The 20,308-nt window shown below is 41.6% G+C and overlaps 1 protein-coding gene across 4 annotated transcripts in view; it reads right to left on the bottom strand.

Moving 5' to 3' along the window:
* The window catches only part of SHC4 (SHC adaptor protein 4), a 130,529-nt gene that overhangs the window by 21,742 nt on the left and 88,479 nt on the right, over positions 1-20,308 (bottom strand). For 2 of the 4 annotated variants that reach the window (XM_059058591.2, XM_067029216.1), the window contains 5 exons: positions 14,318-14,441; positions 12,668-12,839; positions 10,666-10,726; positions 7,635-7,685; positions 2,974-3,153 (listed from right to left, as the gene is read on the bottom strand). In XM_059058591.2, coding sequence (XP_058914574.1) covers positions 2,974-3,153; positions 7,635-7,685; positions 10,666-10,726; positions 12,668-12,839; positions 14,318-14,441 — 588 coding nt within the window. Of the gene's footprint in view, positions 1-2,973; positions 3,154-7,634; positions 7,686-10,661; positions 10,727-12,667; positions 12,840-14,317; positions 14,442-20,308 lie in introns of all 4 variants that reach the window. The other 2 variants (XM_059058592.2, XM_067029217.1) reach the window with 1 other exon arrangement.

The following is a 20,308-nucleotide window of genomic DNA, read 5'->3' on the forward strand; positions in this document are numbered from 1 at the left end:
AAGTCCAGGAGGGCTATGGTACATTAAATCCCAAATGGAAATAAAGAGTGAGAGAGAACCAGAGGCCTAAATTATTAAACATATCGCCACCAAGGCAGGGAGAGGGAAAAAGGGTGAAAAAAGAAAGAGGCTAGAATCAATGAAAACACATTTTGACATTACAGTTTTAGAGAGAACAAGCCTTATTTACTTTCAACTAATGACAGGAATGTTATTATGGATTAGTTTTGCCTTTCATATTATTGATTTGTCTATGACAAGAGGTAAAGTTTCTTTGCTTGAGTTATAACGATTTTTTTAAAAATTTATTTATTTTATTTATTTATTTTTGGCTGCGTTGGGTCTTTGCTGCTGCATGCGGGCTTTCTCTAGTTGCAGCAACCGGGGGCCACTCTTCGTTGCGGTGTGCAGCCTTCTCATTGCGGTGGCTTCTCTTGCTGCGGAGCATGGGCTCTAGGCACGCGGGCTTCAGTAGTTGTGGCTCGCAGGCTCAACAGTTGTGGTGCATGGGCTTAGTTGCTCCGCGGCATATGGGATCTTCCCAGACCAGGGCACAAACCCATGTCCCCTGCATTGGCAGGCAGATTCTCAACCACTGCGTCACCAGGGAAGTTCCGTAACGATTTTTAACATTGAAGATTTGCTTATAAAGGAACTGGAGTTGTAAATCAAGGAATATCCCAGATTACATAATTTGGGCCACCCACTAAACGTATTTTCTAATAAAATATTGTTGCTTTGAAAAGTCCATGAAATGGAAGCTATTGAGTGTATGCTCTTATAAAGTTATTTCCAAAACCTGAGGTCCAAGGCAGGCGGGTTGGGGGGGACTAAATTGGAAGATTGGGACTGACATATACACACTACTATATATAAAATAGATAACTAGTATGGACCTACTGTATAGCACAGGGAACTCTACTCAATTCTCTGCAATGGCGTACATGGGAAAAGAATCTAAAAAGAGTGGATATATGTATATGTATAACTGATTTACTTTGCTGTACACCTGAAACTAACACAACACTGTAAATCAACTATACCCAATAAAAATTTTTAAAAAAACTATATTTGAATAAATACAATTATTTATCCTAAAAAACAAAAAAAAAAAACCTGGGGTTCAGAAACTTTTTTTCAAAACATGGTCCCTCTAACATATATATATATTACCTTATCCACACAGGCCACTCTACATTAAATGGTTAAATTCACTGCAGAAATCTGAATTCATTGCTTATCCCATCATCCAAGGCACAAGATACTCTCTGTGGTGGACACGGAAATGCACTACCCAGATCCCACTTCAAGGAAGGACCAAGTACCCCAGGTGCTTTACTGGGGCTGGTCTCCAGCTGACCACCCCTTCAGGGTCTGCCTCAGCTGCAGAGAGCTGCTTGCCCAATGGCTTGCCCTCCTTCCTGGCCCACATCCAAAGACTGAGATAAGTGGGGCTAAAAGGCCCTGCCCTTGGGCCCAACGTGGGACGACTCTGACAGGCCCCCACATGCTCTCTGTAGGGTTGGCTGAGGCTCTGTCAGGCCTGCAGGGTTGCCCCACCTCTCCCTCTGTCCAAGCCTGCTTCCCTCCCCTCCCTTCCTGGAACTGATCCCAATAAAGACCCTGCATGCTCCGCTCCAACTCAGTCTCTGCTTCTAGAGAACCCACAACTGGGTTGTTTGGTTGCCAAGAGTGATCCTGGAAAGCTTGCAAGAAGGTGGCCTACTTGCCACCTGGCTGGTGATGAAAACCCTTGTCTCAGTCTAGAGAGTTAAGGTGGTCAAATGAAGCTCAGGCCTCAGCAAAATCTCCTTCCAAACTTTATTGTCATTGCAGCCACACTAGCTGGAAAGTCACCGTTGGCAGTCTAGAGTGACCTCCTGGGCTGGTGAAAGGACTTTCTCAGCAACTGATTCTCTATCTTTGGAGTGAACCAAAGTTGACACCAATCGCTGAACCCAACAAGCTTCAGTACTTTATGAAAAGCATTTTTTAATTGATTGTAGGCTTTTGGCTTGTTTTGCTTTTATTTATTTATGTTTCTGTTTATGGACTTATCCCTGGAAGCAATCTGGCAGGAAAATGATGTTTGTCTTATTGTATTTTACTCACAGCACCTAGTTGAAGAAAGAAGTCACCTTATTTTAGTGCTATATAGATGACTTACTAAGGGGTTTTGAAATGAATAAAATTAACACCATCACTAAACAGAGTTGGAACAGTGGCCATTGTTCTCCATGCAAACAAACAAATTCAAAATTATCTCCAGGCTTTGACAGCCCTTCCTTCAGCAAAAGCACACAGCAGAAAGCAGAAGTTGGGAGTCAATTTAAAGTGTTTGAAAAGATTATTCAAAATCAAAGTTCCAAAACCTTGAAATCCGTAACATCGCCACAAAGCTCTAACCTATATTAACTGTGGTGAGGGATTGAGGTAAGAAAGAATACTTATAACTCTCTGAAAAATGAGGCCAAGGAGATAGCGTTCTTTAAAATGACAGACAGTAGAGTGAGTTGAACAGCAGCCCCCAAAAGATATGCTCAAGTCCTGATCCCTGGTACCTGCAAATGTGACCTAATTTGGAAAAAGGGTCTTCGCAAATGTAATTAAGTTAAGGATCATGAGATAAGATCTTCCTGGATTTTGGGCCTACCTATAAGAGAAAGGAGAGGGAGATGTGAGACACAGGGGTAAGTAAGGCCATGTGAAGACTGGGGCAGAGACTGGAGTGACATGTCTACAAGCTAAGGAACACCAAGAATTGCTGGCAGTCACCAGAAGCTAGGAGAGTAACATGAAATCAGTTCTCCTCCAGAGCCTCCAGAAGGAGCCAACCCTGCTGCCATCTTGATTTAGGACTTCTGGCCTCCATAACTGTGAGAGAATGCATTTCTCTTGTTTTAAGACACCCAGTTTGTGGTAACTTGTTACAGCAGCACAGGAAACTAATACAAGCAATGAGAAGCCACTTACTTTCACGGTACCATGGGCTCCCCAGTGGGTGGGCTGGACTTTGATTTCCTGCAGAGCCCAGCGTGCTCTGAAGACTCTGCGTATTGATGTAGCAGGGGTCATCGAAGAGATCCACTCGGCACGTGGGCTTCATCAATGACACGTCTCTTTGGGATTGTACCCCTCTCTCGTGTGCACTACCTGTAGTGAGTAAAGATCAATGTACAGTGTTTTTGCTTTGTAAACAGGAAATAAAATCACGTTTGAGTCCAGAATTGACAGGAAGGAAAAAGCCATGCCCATCCCATGCAAGGATTGAATACTGACTTTTGAGATCTGACCTGTAAAAACAAAATAAGCACCAGTCTTTGAGGGAAAGCACCCTCTGTTGGCCTCCCTGCCCCTCCCTGCCCGTCCCTCAGCTGACCCTTTGCTTCGACAGCAGAGAGCAGACAAACCAGGAAGACGTGAAAGAGGAACAGCCAGGGGAGGAAGGGAGCTGACCGGCCAGCAAACAGCACAAACCCATACACGACACCGCTCAGAGCTGCAGCCCAGGAACCAAGAAAACCACACATGCCATGTGGAACTTGAATATCTACTAGTTATTGAAACTGCTTTTCAAAAAACTCATTACTTAATTTTAAATTATTAAGAGTGGGAAGGGTTTCCTGGTGGCGCAGTGGTTGAGAGTCCGCCTGCTGATGCAGGGGACACGGGTTCGTGCCCCGGTCCGGGAAGATCCCACATGCCGCGGAGCGGCTGGGCCCATGAGCCATGGCCGCTGAGCCTGCGCATCCGGAGCCTGTGCTCTGCAACGGGAGAGCCCACAACAGTAAGAGGCTCGTGTACCACACACACACACACACACACACACACACACACACACACACACAAAGAGTGGGAAGTCTGTCTTCCCTCTATTGCCAAAGTTTTGTCTCGCCAAGCACAGCTCTGCACCAGCTGCTGACGTTCACTCTGTCATCTAATGGAAAGAGCTCACTCCTCAGCGTACGTCCTCTGTCCCCTTACTCTGCCTTCTCCCCTCCATTCTATTCCATACATGTGGCCAAGATGATCTTTTTACAACTGAAAATCTGATCCTACTTCTCAGAGGTTTAAACACATTCACTGCTTCCCACTGCTCTTGGGATACAACGCAAACTCTTCAACAAGCCCAAGGCCCTGCTCCGGGGAACCCAGCTTCCATTGCAACCCTGTCCTCCCCAGTCTCTGCCCCTGCTCACATTGGCCTTCTTGCACTAGAATCCCCACCGTAAGGCCATCTTCTCTGATTGACATGCCCTTCCCTCCCCTTCTCCATCACCCTCATCCTTAGGTGAGGTCAGTTTAAACATCTCTTTCTCAAGAGAGCCTTCCCTGACTTTCTCAGACTAGACTATGTCTCTCTGCTTCCCTCTGAAGCCCATATCACAAGAGTTCTTAATTCTATTATGTTATTATGTTTCTTAATATTTGTACTGCATCTAGACTGCATGTTCTACAAAGATACATATCCTGTCTTGTTGACAGCTGCAGCCCCTGCCTCTGGCATATGCCTGGCACACATTATCACATCAACAACTAGTTACTGCATGAATGGATAAAAGCACTATATTTCACTACCTGATGGCATGAAGTACTTTGTACCATTCAACTGGTCCCATCCTGAGAATGCCAGGAGAGAATGTTTTCATTTTTCTGTTTACACAAGTACATTTATAGTTTTGGCCTTACATATACAAGATCCCTGTGAGGCTGCACCTAAAGCAGTGACATTGTTATTTCATTGTCTTACCGTAAAACATCAGTCCTTCCAGTCAACTAAATCCCTTCAAAGGAGCAACTTCACACTGGATTCCACATCATAGTGAATAGTGCTATGATTCTTATAACACAAGTATGGAAACCTAAGACTACACCAAATAGGGGAAGCCCAGTCAAGACTACAGTCCTACTATCTGCTCCTCCTTTGCTCCTCTCTGTCCAGTCCTTCCTGTCACCCTGTCCCATGTCATAATCCATACATGGAATATTCTGAGGGAAGAGTGGGGTTTGACAGAGGAAGGGGCAATCAGGGCCCCTCGTTTCTTTGTTGCTTTTGGCAACATATGAGTTTCCATTTACTTGGTTAAGTGGATTTATGAAATATGTTATCCAGTTTAAACTAAACTTACTTTCACAAATGGACAAGTGGCTAAAGGATCACTGCAAAAAAATCAAGGATTGAAGAACATTCTTTTACTGAGTACAAGCTCCTCCTTAGCTACACTATGAGCTAATGAACAAGAATAATCTAATTATATCAGAACTTTGGCCTCCTAACAGTTAAAATTATCAAGATTGAAATGTGGATTTATATCTGTTTTCTTTATCAATAATGCCCTAAATGTAGATCAGACCTTGAGATATTACCTAATGACAGTATTCAGCCACTATAACTAGTGAGACAATTTTTTAAAATGTCTACCATTAACTCTAACTGAAATTTTCTATTTCTGTGTGTGTTTTATAATACATGCATAATATATTAGCACAGTGTAGAGAACTGATGCATGATTGAATTAATATTTATTTAGGAGTGCCTGCTCATAAAAATTTACTGAAAGTGGAATATGATGAACAGTATTTGTAAGAAGTCTGCTTCTAAATTAACACGGACCTGGATTCCACAGATCCCTGTGGTATCTCTTACTATTTGTGTGGCCAGGGACAAGTTACTTAACCTGTCAGTTTTCATACCTGTAAAATGGGGATGCCAAGCTTAAAATACATTGTGAGGATTAAATGAAAGAATGTGGGTAAGCCCCTCACTGAGCATAGTGCCTGCCTTACAGCAGGCGTTCTTCTCACTGCTCAGTTGTGTGTCTACTGGGCCTCTGCACATGACACTTATCTCTTGCTGTAACATCCTTCCCATCCATTTCTTGACCTAACTCCTACTTGTCCTTTAAGATTCTGCTCTGAATCCCCCTCCTTCAGGAAGCTTTCCACTGAGTCCTCCCTCCTCCCCCGCCCCCCACCCCAGGCTGGGTAAGGTGCCACGCCATAATAAACTGTAGGTCTCTGTTTACTTCTCTGTCTTCCCCTTGAGACTGAAAATTCCTTGAGTCCTGAGGAGAGACTAGAACCCATTTATATGAGTATCTTCTTCACCTTCAATGCCTGGTATGAAAGCAGGTACTCAAAAGAAAAATGTCAGCTCAATGAACAGATGACTGAATGTCTACCCAGTTTTCCTTTCTTAGCAAATGTGACCCCACCACGCTCTCAAGACCCCAAGTCAACCCTTAGTGCAGGGTGCTGACTCATCTGCCCCTCACAGAGCAATGGCATATGAGCTGACCACATCAAGTTCACCATCCCACAGGGTTACACAAAAGCATCAATGTCTACACAGTCTCTCTTAAAAACTACCATTCCTTTTTCTCAAATGCACCATTATATCTAAGTCAGCAAAGTTGTCTTAAATTTTAAAAAACAAACAAACTCACCCCATGCCGAAATTTAAAATCTTTCTAGGATAAAGTGAGTGGTTATTCACAGCTTAACTACACATGCCAGCCATCATGCATTCCAAAAGTTCTTTGTGCAAAGTGTTCCTCTGAGAAACTATCCAACCTGCCTAAGAGAAGATTTGTGGCAGAAAATAAATACATACACAGTGTATATACTGGAGGTACCAATGTTTTTAAGTGCTAGCCCTTAGGGTCTGTGGGAATTTAACATCTTTTTGATTAAAAATATCAACATTTTAGGGCTTCCCTGGTGGCGCAGTGGTTGAGAATCCGCCTGCCGATGCAGGGGACATGGGTTCGTGCCCCGGTCTGGGAAGATCCCACACGCCGCGGAGCAGCTGGGCCCGTGAGCCATGGCCGCTGAGCCTGTGCATCCGGAGCCTGTGCTCCGCAACGGGAGAGACCACAACAGTGAGAGGCCCGCGTACCACCAAAAAAAAAAAAACAAATCAACATTTTCATTTTAACTTGAAGGTTGGGGAAACAGTATGCTATTTTGCTAATTATTTTTTTCCACAAGGGAATTTATTATTAAGGACAGGGATCTTTTACACATCTGGCAATAAATATAATTAACTCCTTCAACAGGAAGCCTATTGCAGTACTTATTATACACCAGAATTCAAATTTTAAGTCAATATTTGAATAAATAAATGTCTGAATTAAAAAGCCAAAACTTGTTGAAAATATTTGTATAGGTGTCTCTCAAATGCTTATGTGTGAATCTCTGGGAAAAGCCATAAAAACTGTCTATTTGCTATTTTGGCAACTGCTATTAATTTGGTGACTGGTCATAAATTTCTGATCTTATTTATTTATTTATTTGGCTTCATCGGGTCTTAGTTGTGGCACACAGGATCTTTGTTGCAGCATGTAGGATCTTGTGGCATGTGGGCTTCTCTAGTTGCAGCATGCGGGCTTCTCTAGTTGCACCATGCGGGCTTCTCTAGTTGCGTCACGCAGGCTTTTCTCTAGCTGTGGTGTGCGGGCTCAGTAGTTGTGGTACGTGGGCTCAGTAGTTGCAGCGCACAGGCTTAGTTGCCCCATGGCATGTGGGATCCTAGTTCCCCAACGAGGGATCAAGTCCATGTCCACTGTATTGGGAGGCGGATTCTTAACCACTGGGCCACCAGGGAAGCCCTCAGATCACTTTTAAACACATACCCAAGTAGTCATAGGCAGGCCCCAAGATAGGATCCCCTGACTTCTGGGTGTCTGTAGATGAAAAGACAGAGTTAGGAAAGTTCTTCCTGCCACAGCAGGAGGGATTTATACTTGTCACAGCCCCTGGAGCAGGGGTTGAGTCCTTTGATCCCTCTATGTGCTGAGAGGCTGAGGTCTGGGGAAATGGTTTCCTAGCACTCTGGTTCCCACTGGAAGTTAGAACCTGCTTTTCTAAGAAAACAATGCTATAGCTCAGTGATTTTCAGGGGAAGAGGATATCCAGCTGGAGGGTTTTTTCCAAACTATAAACACCATCTCTCACCTCCCCAAGATTCTGAAAGGTTCCCAGTCATGAATTGTTACCTTACTGCCACCAAAAAGGAAGACAGTGTACTGAAGCTCAGTATTGGTCCCAGACTCTTCCACAATTAGAGTATAACTAAAGAACAGATGCTTATAATAGAATATCCTATTGTTGTATTTGTCATTACAAAATACACACTTAAGCTCCAGTATAGGAAACCAAAATAGTAGAATATGGTCACTTGTCTAGGAGATAGTCAACATGGCTAAAATTAATTCTACAGAAAAACAGATTCCAGTCTCCAAATAAATGTCTATTACAAAAGTCTGTTCTTGAGTTTGGATCTGATACTGGCTTAGGGCATGTGTAAAGCATGAAAGAATAAGGGGTTACATTGTTTGTTAGTTTAAAGGAGAAATAAAACCAAGATAAACAGAAAGAACAAATTGGATTCTATGACAAGGTTATACTTACAAAAAGAAAAATCTTGAATAAAGTTGAAATAGTGTTGCTTTGGGGGGGAAGGATACTTTTAAAATGTAAAATAGGGCTTCCCTGGTGGCACAGCGGTTGAGAATCCGCCTGCCAATGCAGGGGACACGGGTTCGTGTCCCGGTCCAGGAAGATACCACATGCCGTGGAGCGGCTGGGCCCGTGAGCCATGGCCGCTGAGCCTGCACGTCCGGAGCCTGTGCTCCGCAACGGGAGGGGCCACAACAGTGAGAGGCCCGCGTACCGCAAAAAAAAAAAAAAAAAGTAAAATAAAAATCAAGGTGAAAGCTTCTGAGGAAAAAAAAAAAAGAAAGGAAACCTTGCCCCTTTTCTCTGATGGTAGTGTCGCGATTTTGAGCATTCAACATCATTCTAGAAATGTCGAGGATTCTTGTTCAGTGAGCTCCCTTCAGAAGCTAGGTGGCTGAGGCCAGGAGGGTGCGCCAGGACAACTGCTTAATGGGGTGGAGGGATGAGCTGGGAAAAGAGGTATTGGGGCAGGGCGAAACATTTTGGAGTTCCACAGGACTCTGTCCTAGATCCAAAACTCCTCCCTCTCCCTACCATGTACCCTCTCCATGCAGTGATCTGGGAACTGGTCCTGGCACACTGAGGAACACCAGTACTCATTTATGCTCTCCTTTCTCTCCCTTCCCCTCCCACTTCCTCCTCTGTGCCTGGATAATTCCCACTCATCCCTCAGGTCTTGGTTTGCTTGTTACTTCCTTTGGGAGACCCTCTCTAGCCTCCCAGATTAAGTTAGGTTTCCCTGTTATTTGTTCCCATAACATCCTGGGCTTTGAAAGGCTCATCACATTTGTAAGCACTGGTTTAAGGTATGCCCTCTGGCTAAACTGCAAAAGACATGAATGCCAATTGTGTCTCTACCCCTAGCACCCAGCTCAGGGCCTGACCCACAGGATGTCTTGATGATCACTGAGTGCATTGTTGGATAAATGAAGAACATAGAATGAGAAAAAACAGGATGTGGAGACAGTTCAAAGTGAGCTTCAGCACAGGCAGAAAATGGATACAAGACTACAAAGCACATGTGGTATGTTCCTGACTATTAAATCCTAGGTTAGGAACTTCTAGGGTAAAGGAAAAGAGGAATGAAGGAAAGAACTTCAGCTCCTAGAAGACACAGTTTTAAAAAGACATTTACATTTGATACTAATTTGTTTTAGTCATATTACTAAGAATTCATTTGGAATTTTAAATACCTTTAAAGAGTGGCATCAAATTTTAATTTTCTTCAAAAAGAATCATGTTTTTAAAGAATTTAAAATACTGCCTCCGCTCACTACTCTGATTATTTTTGCAGGGCGGAGGAAAGTGGTAATCACAGCTGTACCAAGACCCTCATGTACCCCCACTGTATAAGAAATAATAAAATTCTTGGATTACACTGGCAAAATTCCATAAGAAATATGAAGATATCCTCGGAAGTGAGAAACTATCTTCTAGTTGGCAAGTGTCTGCTAATTTAATTTTAGTTCCGAAGTGTGGTTATCCAACTCTATCCTCCACTGCATTATTTAAAATGTCCAGTTATCTCCCCCTCTAAAGCTGCAAAACTGTCCTTTCCAAGGAAATAAATACTTTCAACAATTTATAAGAATAAAATGACTAACTAGCAGTAGAATGTTTTTATGAAAATATATTTCCAACCTGATAGTCTATGCCCTACATTTGTGTTGTGGAAAAATTGTGCCTGATGTCAATTATCACATGCAGTAATAAGACATTTAATGCCCTGGCAAGTATGGGGTGTGTGAACCTCTAATTGGGACTCTCACATTTCAGATTTCTTTTTGTTCCCTTTGCCAAGCAGAAATAAAGGTTCTCTTAATCCTAATGGATTTGACAAGCATCAGTTTTCATATTAGCTTATTGTCTGATATTCTTTGAATGGAACTGCCTTGAGTTTTGAGTAGAGAAATCACCTTTCCAGTAAGAGAGCTTTCATGATATCAAAGCAGTGAAAGATTCCGTAAAGCAGAATTGTAGTGTGGAAGAGTACACGGGAGCAGGGGAGAACCATAGCTTTTCAACTGACACACATGTGGCATTCTGCACTTCTCAGAATGTGGGAAGCCTGCAACTGAAGCATTACATGTTTGGTTATATACACCTGACTTTCCCATGAACTATTTAAGAGCAAGGGCCACACACGACCATATAACGTAGAAGGAATAAGGAGAGTAGAAGATGGGGAAGGGCAATTGTACCTACCTATTGCCCTGCTTTGTTCTAGACAGTTCTCATACACAGTGCTGCACTTGGAGTTTCCCGGCTGTATGAACAACAAATTGTGAAACATTTACAACATAGTAAACATTCATAAACTTACAAAAAACAGACAAAACTAATAACGCTCCCAGCAGAATTTAGCAGACAACTCCATTTTCTGACACAGGAAGTGTCTGACAGGTGAGAAAAAGAAACTGAGATTTTGGACGGGGAGTATAGCCTCCTTTCCCAGTGCACTGCTTTGGAACTGCAGAGGTGGGTCTGATTTAGGTGGGGGAGGCCATAAATGTCAGGTCTATATCCTGAGGCTTATAGACCTCTGCTTGGGAGGTCACATTCCAGGAGTCAATCCAAGCTCAGCCAGAAAGTGTGATTTCCAGGACACTTGTATAAACAATGGCCATTTAGCAAACCTCTATCTAACCGTGAATTGGCAGATTGGAGCCCCACTCTACTAAGGTTTGTGCCAGACCCACTTTTCATCCTTGAAAAATCTCATGCTATCAAAGGCTTCAATTATCCCATATACACACAGCTCTCTTCAGTAAAGGTATGGGATCCACTAATGCCTTTGAGAAGGGCAATGTCTTTGCTTTAGAAAGATTAATCCAGCAGTACCATGCAAGAGGGTTTAAAGGAATGAAACTGGAGACAAGGAAGGGGCTTTCAGAATCATCTGGGCAAGTGAGGGCCAGAACTTAGAAAGATGCAACAGGAATGATAAAGGTTGGGTAGATTTAAGATACTTTCATGGTAGGATCCTAATAAGTCTTGAAGACTGAGTTGATAAGTGTGAGAAAACGAAAGGTAATGGCTGAAGACAGAGACGCTGGTGGAGTGTGTGCACAGATGGCATGCCAGAGGAGAAACCAGGGCCAAGGGCAGAACACTGGAAAGGGATTCCATGGTGGTAAGGCTTGGGTTTGCAGGGGAAGGCATGCAAGAAAACAAGATATAAAAAGGAAAGATGCAACTTACTTTGAAACGTATCAAAAATCAGATGGATTGATGGGTGATAGCTAACAACATAGGATGACAGGGCAAATAGAGTAGAATTATAATTGTAGAATCTAGGTGGTGAGTATATGAGTGTTCATGTGTAATTCTTTCAACTCTTTTGTAAGTTTGAATATACTCAATAAAATGTTAGAAAACATGAAAAAAGAAAGAAAAGCAGCAACTAGAGATGCAGAATGAGAATGACACGACGAAAATGTTTAGAAGCTAACAGAAGAGGTCTAAAAAAAAAGAAGAGCCAGCCAACAGATCTCACAGGCTATAGACAGATTCAGAATATTGAAGAAGGAAATAGATTTAACAATTAAACCATTGGTGACCAAAAAAATAAAAAAAATCGGTGACCATTGTAAAAGAAATTTCTATCAAGTTGTCAAGCAGAGTTCAGATTTTGGAAGTGTAGTGTGGATGTGAATACAGAGATACAGACAGTGTTTTCTAGAAGTTTGTGGGTGAAAGGAAGGTGAGAGAGAGGTAGGACATTATTAGATGAGTTGGAGGAGTCTGAGTTTATTTGCAGACAGAAGTGAAAGAACCAGTAGACAGACACAGAATAAAGACTGAGACAGAGGGTGATGGACAGGACAAGGGCACAGAGTTGGTAGGAGGGTATAGAAAGATGGGAAGCTCAGGGGGAAGATTAGCCATGGAGACAGTAGCTAAGGAAGAGAACCAAGGAGAACATAGGAAGACTTGGAGATGCGGAAGGGTGAAGTTGACGATAACATGTTGGACCATCCTTGTCTTCCCAATAAAGTAAGATAGGAGGTCACTCGCTGAGGATGAGGTCGGGGGATTGGGAGTAAAAATTATTGAGTTCAGGTTCTGACAATGATTCACTCTCTGGCTCTGTACTGAGGAAGATGATACCTTCTCTAAACTAGCATTTGGTAATCCTCAAATTAAGCTCTCAGTGGTAAGGACAGAACTGCACTGTTAGTTCTAATAGCAATAAAACATTACTTACCAAATAGCACAACTTTTCACACCGTATGGGGCAGTAAGCCATTTTTTCTGTGGCTTGAACTTTGATCCGTACATCTGAAACACCACCTGCAGGCGGCTGCTTGCCCGGGATTTCATTGTAATACTCATGATCTTCTCTCTCCTCAGCATGGCCATCAACGTGCACCTCCTCACTGTAAGGGAGAAAAGAATCCCCAAGAGGCTGGGTGGGAATTCAAATGCTGTAGGGGATGTAGAGTGATCAGAACCATGCAAATCATCCTGAAAACATCTGGATGGAAGCAACCAGATGGCTGAATTGTTAGGTTTCTGTAGACAAGTAAAGTGGGGTAAGCCAACAAAAAGTGCCAAGGGTGATGCTTTTGTGTCTCCTCTCAGTGGTAAAATATATACATATACATATATATATGGACTCCCTGAAGGTCAGTTGTTTTTGTCAATCGGATAAAAACACAAAGTTTTCCTGGATTTCTCCAGCACTCTTTCATTGTACCATTTTGGAAATGTTTTGCTCAAAGAAAATTTAAGTATTGGGCAGTGGGCCTGGCCCAGTTTACTAAACCAAGATGAAAAAAATACAGGGCTATGGCCAGCTATCTTGTCTGCACAAATCTGGAGTATATGAGGTTCATAAAGAAATATTAGAACCATATGTGGCAAGTGGGGAGATTTGTGTAAACATGCATTGTTTTTAAAATTGAAACAGGGCAAAAAAAAAAAAAAAAAAAAAAAACCAACAGATTTTTCTTCCAAATTGGAATTAGTAGAAGTTTCTTATGAGAAAGAATAAATCAAGTCCATTTGAATTGAGCTGACTCCACTGACAACCCACATAGTTTTGTTGGGTTCATTACATGTCAACAAAATAACAGTACTAAGAGGTAAGTGCTACCCTAGGAAAAATTCAACAACAAGGCCTGCTGGTAGCCCCTCTCCCTTGCTACCCTAGACCACCTCATAGAGGGAGATCTCCAAACCCAGTGTCTATTGATACACAAAATGACAAATTAGGGGGGTTCCAGAAATGCATTTAAAAGTGTCCAAATATTTTATTTCTTGGGCGCATGAAATCTGCAAGTCAGGGGCCTCACTGCATTCCACACATGGTGGAGTCTGACAGGCCTAAAAGGGTTCAGCTTTCATTGTGGACCAGACAGAACAACCAGATCCCTGCGTCATGTCATGTTCTACCCCTGCCACAGTCTGGCTGGAGCTGATCTATTTGCACTGCAAATGAATAAACTAATAGGAATTCCTGCCACAGACATTTGATTCTTATTATTTTGCTCTTCCTTCTTAATTTTTTTAACTGATCTGCAAGGGATCTGGCGTTGAAACAAACCTAAGAAATTTGTTCATGCTCATTTTATGACATTACCTAATTAATTCATAGCTCTGTATACCATCAGAGAAACAGGGTCGACCCCTTCTCACTTTTAGTGTTTCCTCTAATTCTATTACAAAGCAAGAGGAAATATCTGAACAAATATGAATGGAAGAAAAATAGAAATGTCACTATTAGTTTGTACTGAAACTGTACCTATTTGTAAAACAAAAGTTACTAAGTTCATTAGTCAATTTAAAATGCCATATTAATTTTAAAATGAAACAAAATATGGTAAGTCAAATAATTATAGAACTCCTGGCTGACCTTTCAGAAGAAGTATTCAAAGAAGGATTTTTCAAATACTGTTTAAACCGGAGTTCAAAAGCCTGCCCTATGGTACTTATGACGTCTTGGGCCATTCCATTGCTGCATTCCAATATGTGGCAGGCTGCAAGAGGACATACAAAAAAATTACAATAAATTTTCAGTAAGAGAAGATTAGATAAATTCAAAATACTTCCAGAACATGAACTGGTAATTGAGTAAAAGTAGGTTTACAAGCTCTCTTCAGCTCTGAAATGGCATACTTCATATTTCATATGCATCAAAGAGAAGAAACATTCATATTTGACAACTATCTCAAAACACTTATAAATTTTGGCCTGGAGGCAGGTATTTGGGGCCCACATTTTAATAAAGGCAGACTGATCTTGACTAATAATGTGACCCATGTTCAGTGTTAGCTCTAGAATTCAATACAGAAGATGCTTAGGGCAGCAACCTGACGGAAAGATGAGGTTTACAGCCTTGTCTTTGCATGGTACACTACAGACGACTGAGAAAGGGTACCTTTCTAAACCTACCCCCACAAAATGGGGGATGAGCTACTGGCGAAGAGAGGGGCTTTAGAATACCCCCTCCTCTAGCCATCCCTTTTCCCTGTCATTTCTACTAGAAAGCAGTGATGGTAATTTGAAAGACAGGCAATCCCTGTCTTTGAAATCCTATTAAAGAACTATCTCCAATAAGCATCCAAACCAAGATTTCATGAAGCTGACATTACTAGACATTACTAGAAGATATTTTATTAGACACTTTCTTTGAAAAAGTTACTGGAAAGGGCTAGTTATCACTAGCAAATTAAAGAAATAAATTATGGCGGGGGCAGCTGACGGAACATCACAAACGAATTGGCACATCTGCTGCTGCTGCTTCTATGTAAAAACCAGAGCTTGTGTTCAGGGACTATAAATTAATCTCCCCATCATATGGAATATCAGTTGCCTTGGTTAGAGTATGGTGTCATGCTTAGGGCCTTAGAATACAAAAACTGAATTGAATTTGAAGTTTCCTCAGGATAGAAAGAGTCATAAGGATGACTTAAAGATATAGGTGATAAAGTCTCCTGAGAAATTTTTAAAACATATATTGGTTTGCATAGCCTGAAGAACTGAGGGATGAGGAAAAGCTTGATAATGGTTCAAAATATACAAGAATGTTGTAAAAACTGTCAGCTATTCTCTGAGAATAGGAAAGGCTTAAGTGAGTACATAGCAAAATAGCTTAGATACCAGGGAAGCTGTGAAACGGTGGAACTGTGGAACCAACACTGGAACATTTTACTAAAAGGGATACCTGAGGAGAGGAGGATACCTGTCGTGATGGAATGATGTAACTGTGTTGACTTGGAAGCGTGATTTTAGGCTTTGCATCATCTTGAAAAGGATTTTGTATTTATTTAAAGTAAAAGAAAATTCATTCACATCTAACTGAATTTGCAGAACCTATAACAGTAAGTTAAGGTAGAACTTAAAATGGTGTTTCCTAGCTTTATGCTGATAATCATCTCAAGGAATCTCAGATAACTCTCATTTCAGAATTAGCTGAACATTTACTTAAAGAAGTGATGTCTCTGAACTTTGGGAAGCGGGGTGTGTGTGTGTGTGTGTGTGTGTGTGTGCGCGCGCGCGCGCGCGCAGGGGGTGGCATCAGTAAATCAAACCATGCTAAGGTGTCAAATCTCCAAAAGGCTTAATTATCATTTCTTATAAGGCTGTCCCTTTAAAAAGCAATTTGGATCTTGAAATAGACTTAGGAGCCAATTACAGTTTTGAAAACCCAATTAAGAATATCTATAAATTATTTTTATTTTTATTTTTTATTTTTATTTTTTGCGGTACGCGGGCCTCTCACTGTTGTGGCCTCTCCCGTTGCGGAGCACAGGCTCCGGACACGCAGGCTCAGCGGCCATGGCTCACGGGCCCAGCCGCTCTGCGGCATGTGGGATCCTCCCGGACCAGGGCAAGAACCCGTGTCCCCTGCATCGGCAGGCGGACTCTCAACCACTGCGCCACCAGGGAAGCCCAAGAATATCTATAAATTAATATCCTTTTTACCAAAGGAAAATGTTTGGTCTTTAGACTGCCATTGTATATATATATTTTTTGCCATTGTATATTGCCCCTTCTTTTTCTCTACACTAGCTTCACACAGTGACCAACACATAGAATGTGTTGTAAAAATATGTGATGAATGAATAAGTTCTGATTTCTCTAATCACACCCATAATTCTACTGTGAGAAATTATCTTCAATTTTACCATCATGGGGCAGCATCTCACAACCAGTGAGTGGTACAAATGATTGCTTGGGACATTTGTGAAAATAGTATCCTCTTCCTTGGTCAGGCCTCATATCCTTAAACCTGCAAAGCGCCCTTGGAGATGTGTCCTCTGGTGGAGCCAAAAAAGTTGTGTTATGTTCTGAGAAGAAAAGGTAATTCACTTGAGTTCTTTTCTTTTCATCTCATAAATTCCTGGTCCAATTTAAAATGAAGTCAAGACCAGGAATCATATCAAAATGGAAACAATTTTTCTAATTTTATTTTCTCTTAGGATGAAGGAGATGTGTTGAGATAAAGAGGGAAAAGATAACTAACGAGAGAGGCAGGAAAAGGAAAGAAGGGAGGGAGGGAGGGAGGAAGACCAAAGGGTACCTCCCATGAGAGGGATGTGAGAACAAAGATGGCTGAAAAATCTCTGTGAAAAGATTCAGATCCCAGTTCAAGTTCTAATTGTGCCACAATCTGTGTGAATAAGGTACTCTATAGCAAGGTCCTCACCTGCCAAGACAGGGCCCTGCGTGATCTCTGAATCCCTTCTTGCTTTATAGAAATCCTATCCTCCCTCAGTCGCAGTAGCTTAAACCCTCTGAGGAACAGGGCAAGGCACATGGTTACAGGAATGAATGAATCAACCAACCCACTAACCGTCCTCTACCACTTCTCACGTACTTCTAAAATGTTTTATTTCTCTCAACTTTTCTGATTCTGATACTTGAGATTTTTGTCCTGTTCCTGGGCTGATGCTACCAACACACTTTCTGCTTTGCTCTGGATAACCTTATTGCTGTCATATTACTTTTTTTGGATTAAACAGAAAGAAAAAGAAAATACAGTGGTGCCTATCTCCATGAAAGAAACAACTGGACAAAAAGTCTGACCCTGTGCAGGTGTCCTGTGCAGCCTCACCAACTTCAGGGAACACACACATTTTGATGGTGCTCTCGTTGCCACTCACATGCTGCTCTGTGAAAATGCTCTTTGTTCTTTTGTAGGTTGGTCATGAGCCAGAATAGGAATGGGTTTGAATCACATAAAAATGCCCCTTTCCCAGTGCTAGACCCATCTCCAAAAATTCAGATAAGCACCAGCTTAGCCAGCAATTTCCCAATCTTTAGCTAATGGGAAGGAAGAAAGACAAGCATATATAAAGTCCCAATTCCCCAAGAAAGGATTTGACTTTCCAGTGATGTGATAATTTTGCATGGAGGCCTGAGCCTTGATCTCCATGTCTGGAATCAGAAACACACCTCGGTTCTTTTCATCCCGCCTTGTAGCCAGATAGACCTACAATTCTATTCTTGAGTATCAGGTACTGTACTATATTAAGTAAGATTTAAAAGAATCTTGGATTCTTATTCTTCTGTCATTTACATTTGGTTTCCTAATTGGATAGTCATGGACAAGAGGCTGAAAACAATTCTTCGAGAATAACAGGCCCTTCTTTATTGTTTTATATTTAAATGGACCAGTTTTATTGTTTTTGTTGCTCATTTGCTTGTTTTTGCTTTTGGTTTTTATTAGAAAACTAGAAATTCAAGAGTGCAGCTTCTCAGATCAACCACCAGATGGTGCTGTGGGACTGAAGCACGGAGTCTACCACCCCTTAGGAAGAAACCAGCGTGAAGAAGCTACCCTGCAGTCCAGTCCATAGTTTCGGAATGTCACCAGGACAATAACGCGTGTGTTTTATAACCATAAACATAAATATACATAATTGTGTTAATTTAAATTGGTTTTACAGTGTTCTTTTGTTTTGTTTTGTTTTGCTTTGCTTTCTTTTGGTTTTGGGGTTTTTTTTTTTTTTGCTTTCTTCAGAGACTCAGGACCATGGCCTTCCTATATCCAGGTAGTTCAGGTACACTGGGACCTCTTCACAGACTAGATTCAGAGAAAATATTTAAGCCTTTCTGGACTGTACACATTTGGAGTAAGAAGTGAAGAGATTCACTCATTTACAGCAATTACAGGGGCAGGCTGTATTAGTCACTAGGTAAACTCAAAACACTCTTACTGGAACTTACCTTCTCTACAGAAAAGGCCTTTTATAGAATAAGGAGTTCACTAAAGAGTCCTAGCCAAGATGGAAAAAGTGGCAGCTTCCCTGACTTGAATGCACTAATGCTAACAGTGAATCAAGCAGATGGGAGACAGTTGGAGCATTCAGTATTATTAGCATGAAGCCTGGCTCCCCACAGGCTCTCCTCATCCCTGAGGTCTGGCTCCTGCCTTGACCCATGCACTGACACTGTGCTTCCCGTGGCGACCAGTGGCCTGTCAACTGCTGGACTGAATGGCCTTTTCTACCTCCATTGCCCTTAACTCTTCTTCAGTCTGAGACATCCTCAGGTTCTTCTCCCAGAGAAACTGCTCTTCCTCCATCTTAGTGGATACTCATCTCTTGGTCTTCTCCCACTCCCTGAGACCCTCAGCCTCTTCTTTCTGGGTTCTTCCTTCAGTGATCTAGCTCACCCTTAGGGCTAAGAAGCTTCAGCTTTTCCAAACCTGCACCTGAAGGCCTGTCTCTCCACAGACCCCACAAACCTCTGGGCTTCTCCTTTCTACTGAACATTTTCCCCTGGATGAACCAAACTCACCAGGTAAGTTTATAAAATTGTCTTTCTGATTTCACTGTTTTTTGTATTTATTCAAGGATTTAGAACCTTCTCTTCTTTTTACAAATGTAATCATTATAGTAGTTTTAGAAAATAGAAAGACTCTAGGAAATAAAAATTACATAAGTCTCACTATCCAGGAATAACTACATACTATTAACATTTTGGCATGTGTCCTTCCAGTCTTTTTTTCTTTTACATCTTTATTGGAGTATAATTGCTTTACAGTGTTGTGTTGGTTTCTGCTGTATAACAAAGTGAATCAGCTATATGTATACACATATCCCCATATCCCCTCCCTCTTGAGCCTCCCTCCCACCCTCCCTATCCCACCCCTCTAGGTGGTCACAAAGCACCGAGCTGATCTCCCTGTGCCATGCAGCAGCTTCCCACTAGCTATCTATCTTACATTTGGTAGTGTATATATGTCCATGCCACTCTCTCACTTCATCCCAGCTTCCCCTTCCCCTTCCCCCACCTCTGTCCTCAAGTCCGTTTCTCTACGTCTGTGTCTTTATTCCTGTTCTGCCCCTAGGTTCACCAGAACCATTTTTTTTTTAGATTCCATATATAGATGTATTAGCATACGGTATTTGTTTTTCTCTTTCTGACTTACTTCACTCTCTATGACAGACTCTAGGTCTGTCCACCTCACTACAAATAACTCAATTTCATTTCTTTTTATGGCTGAGTAATATTCCATTGTATATATGTGCCACATCTTGTCTTTCCTATCTTTTTTCCAAAAAATTACCTGGAATCATACCATACACATTGTTTTATAATCTGCTTTTTGTACTCAATAACATTAATTGCTGCATGGTAGTACAGTCTTTGGATTCATTTAAATAATTTGCTATTCATGAGTACTGAATTAATTTTCTTTTTCCTATTATATCAATAACATATGACTGATCTTTATTGCTTAATCTTTGTGCATGGCTTATTTCCTTAGAAATGAAGTTGCTGGTTCAAAAGTGTTTACCTTTTTTAAAGTTTGATGCACATTGTCAGTTTGCTCTCTGAAACATCTGGATCTGCAGTGTTCAAGAGTTACTACTACTCTAAATCACATTTTACC

This window comes from Kogia breviceps, chromosome 3 (genome assembly GCF_026419965.1).
Source record: "Kogia breviceps isolate mKogBre1 chromosome 3, mKogBre1 haplotype 1, whole genome shotgun sequence".
NCBI classification, from domain to species: domain Eukaryota; kingdom Metazoa; phylum Chordata; class Mammalia; order Artiodactyla; family Physeteridae; genus Kogia; species Kogia breviceps.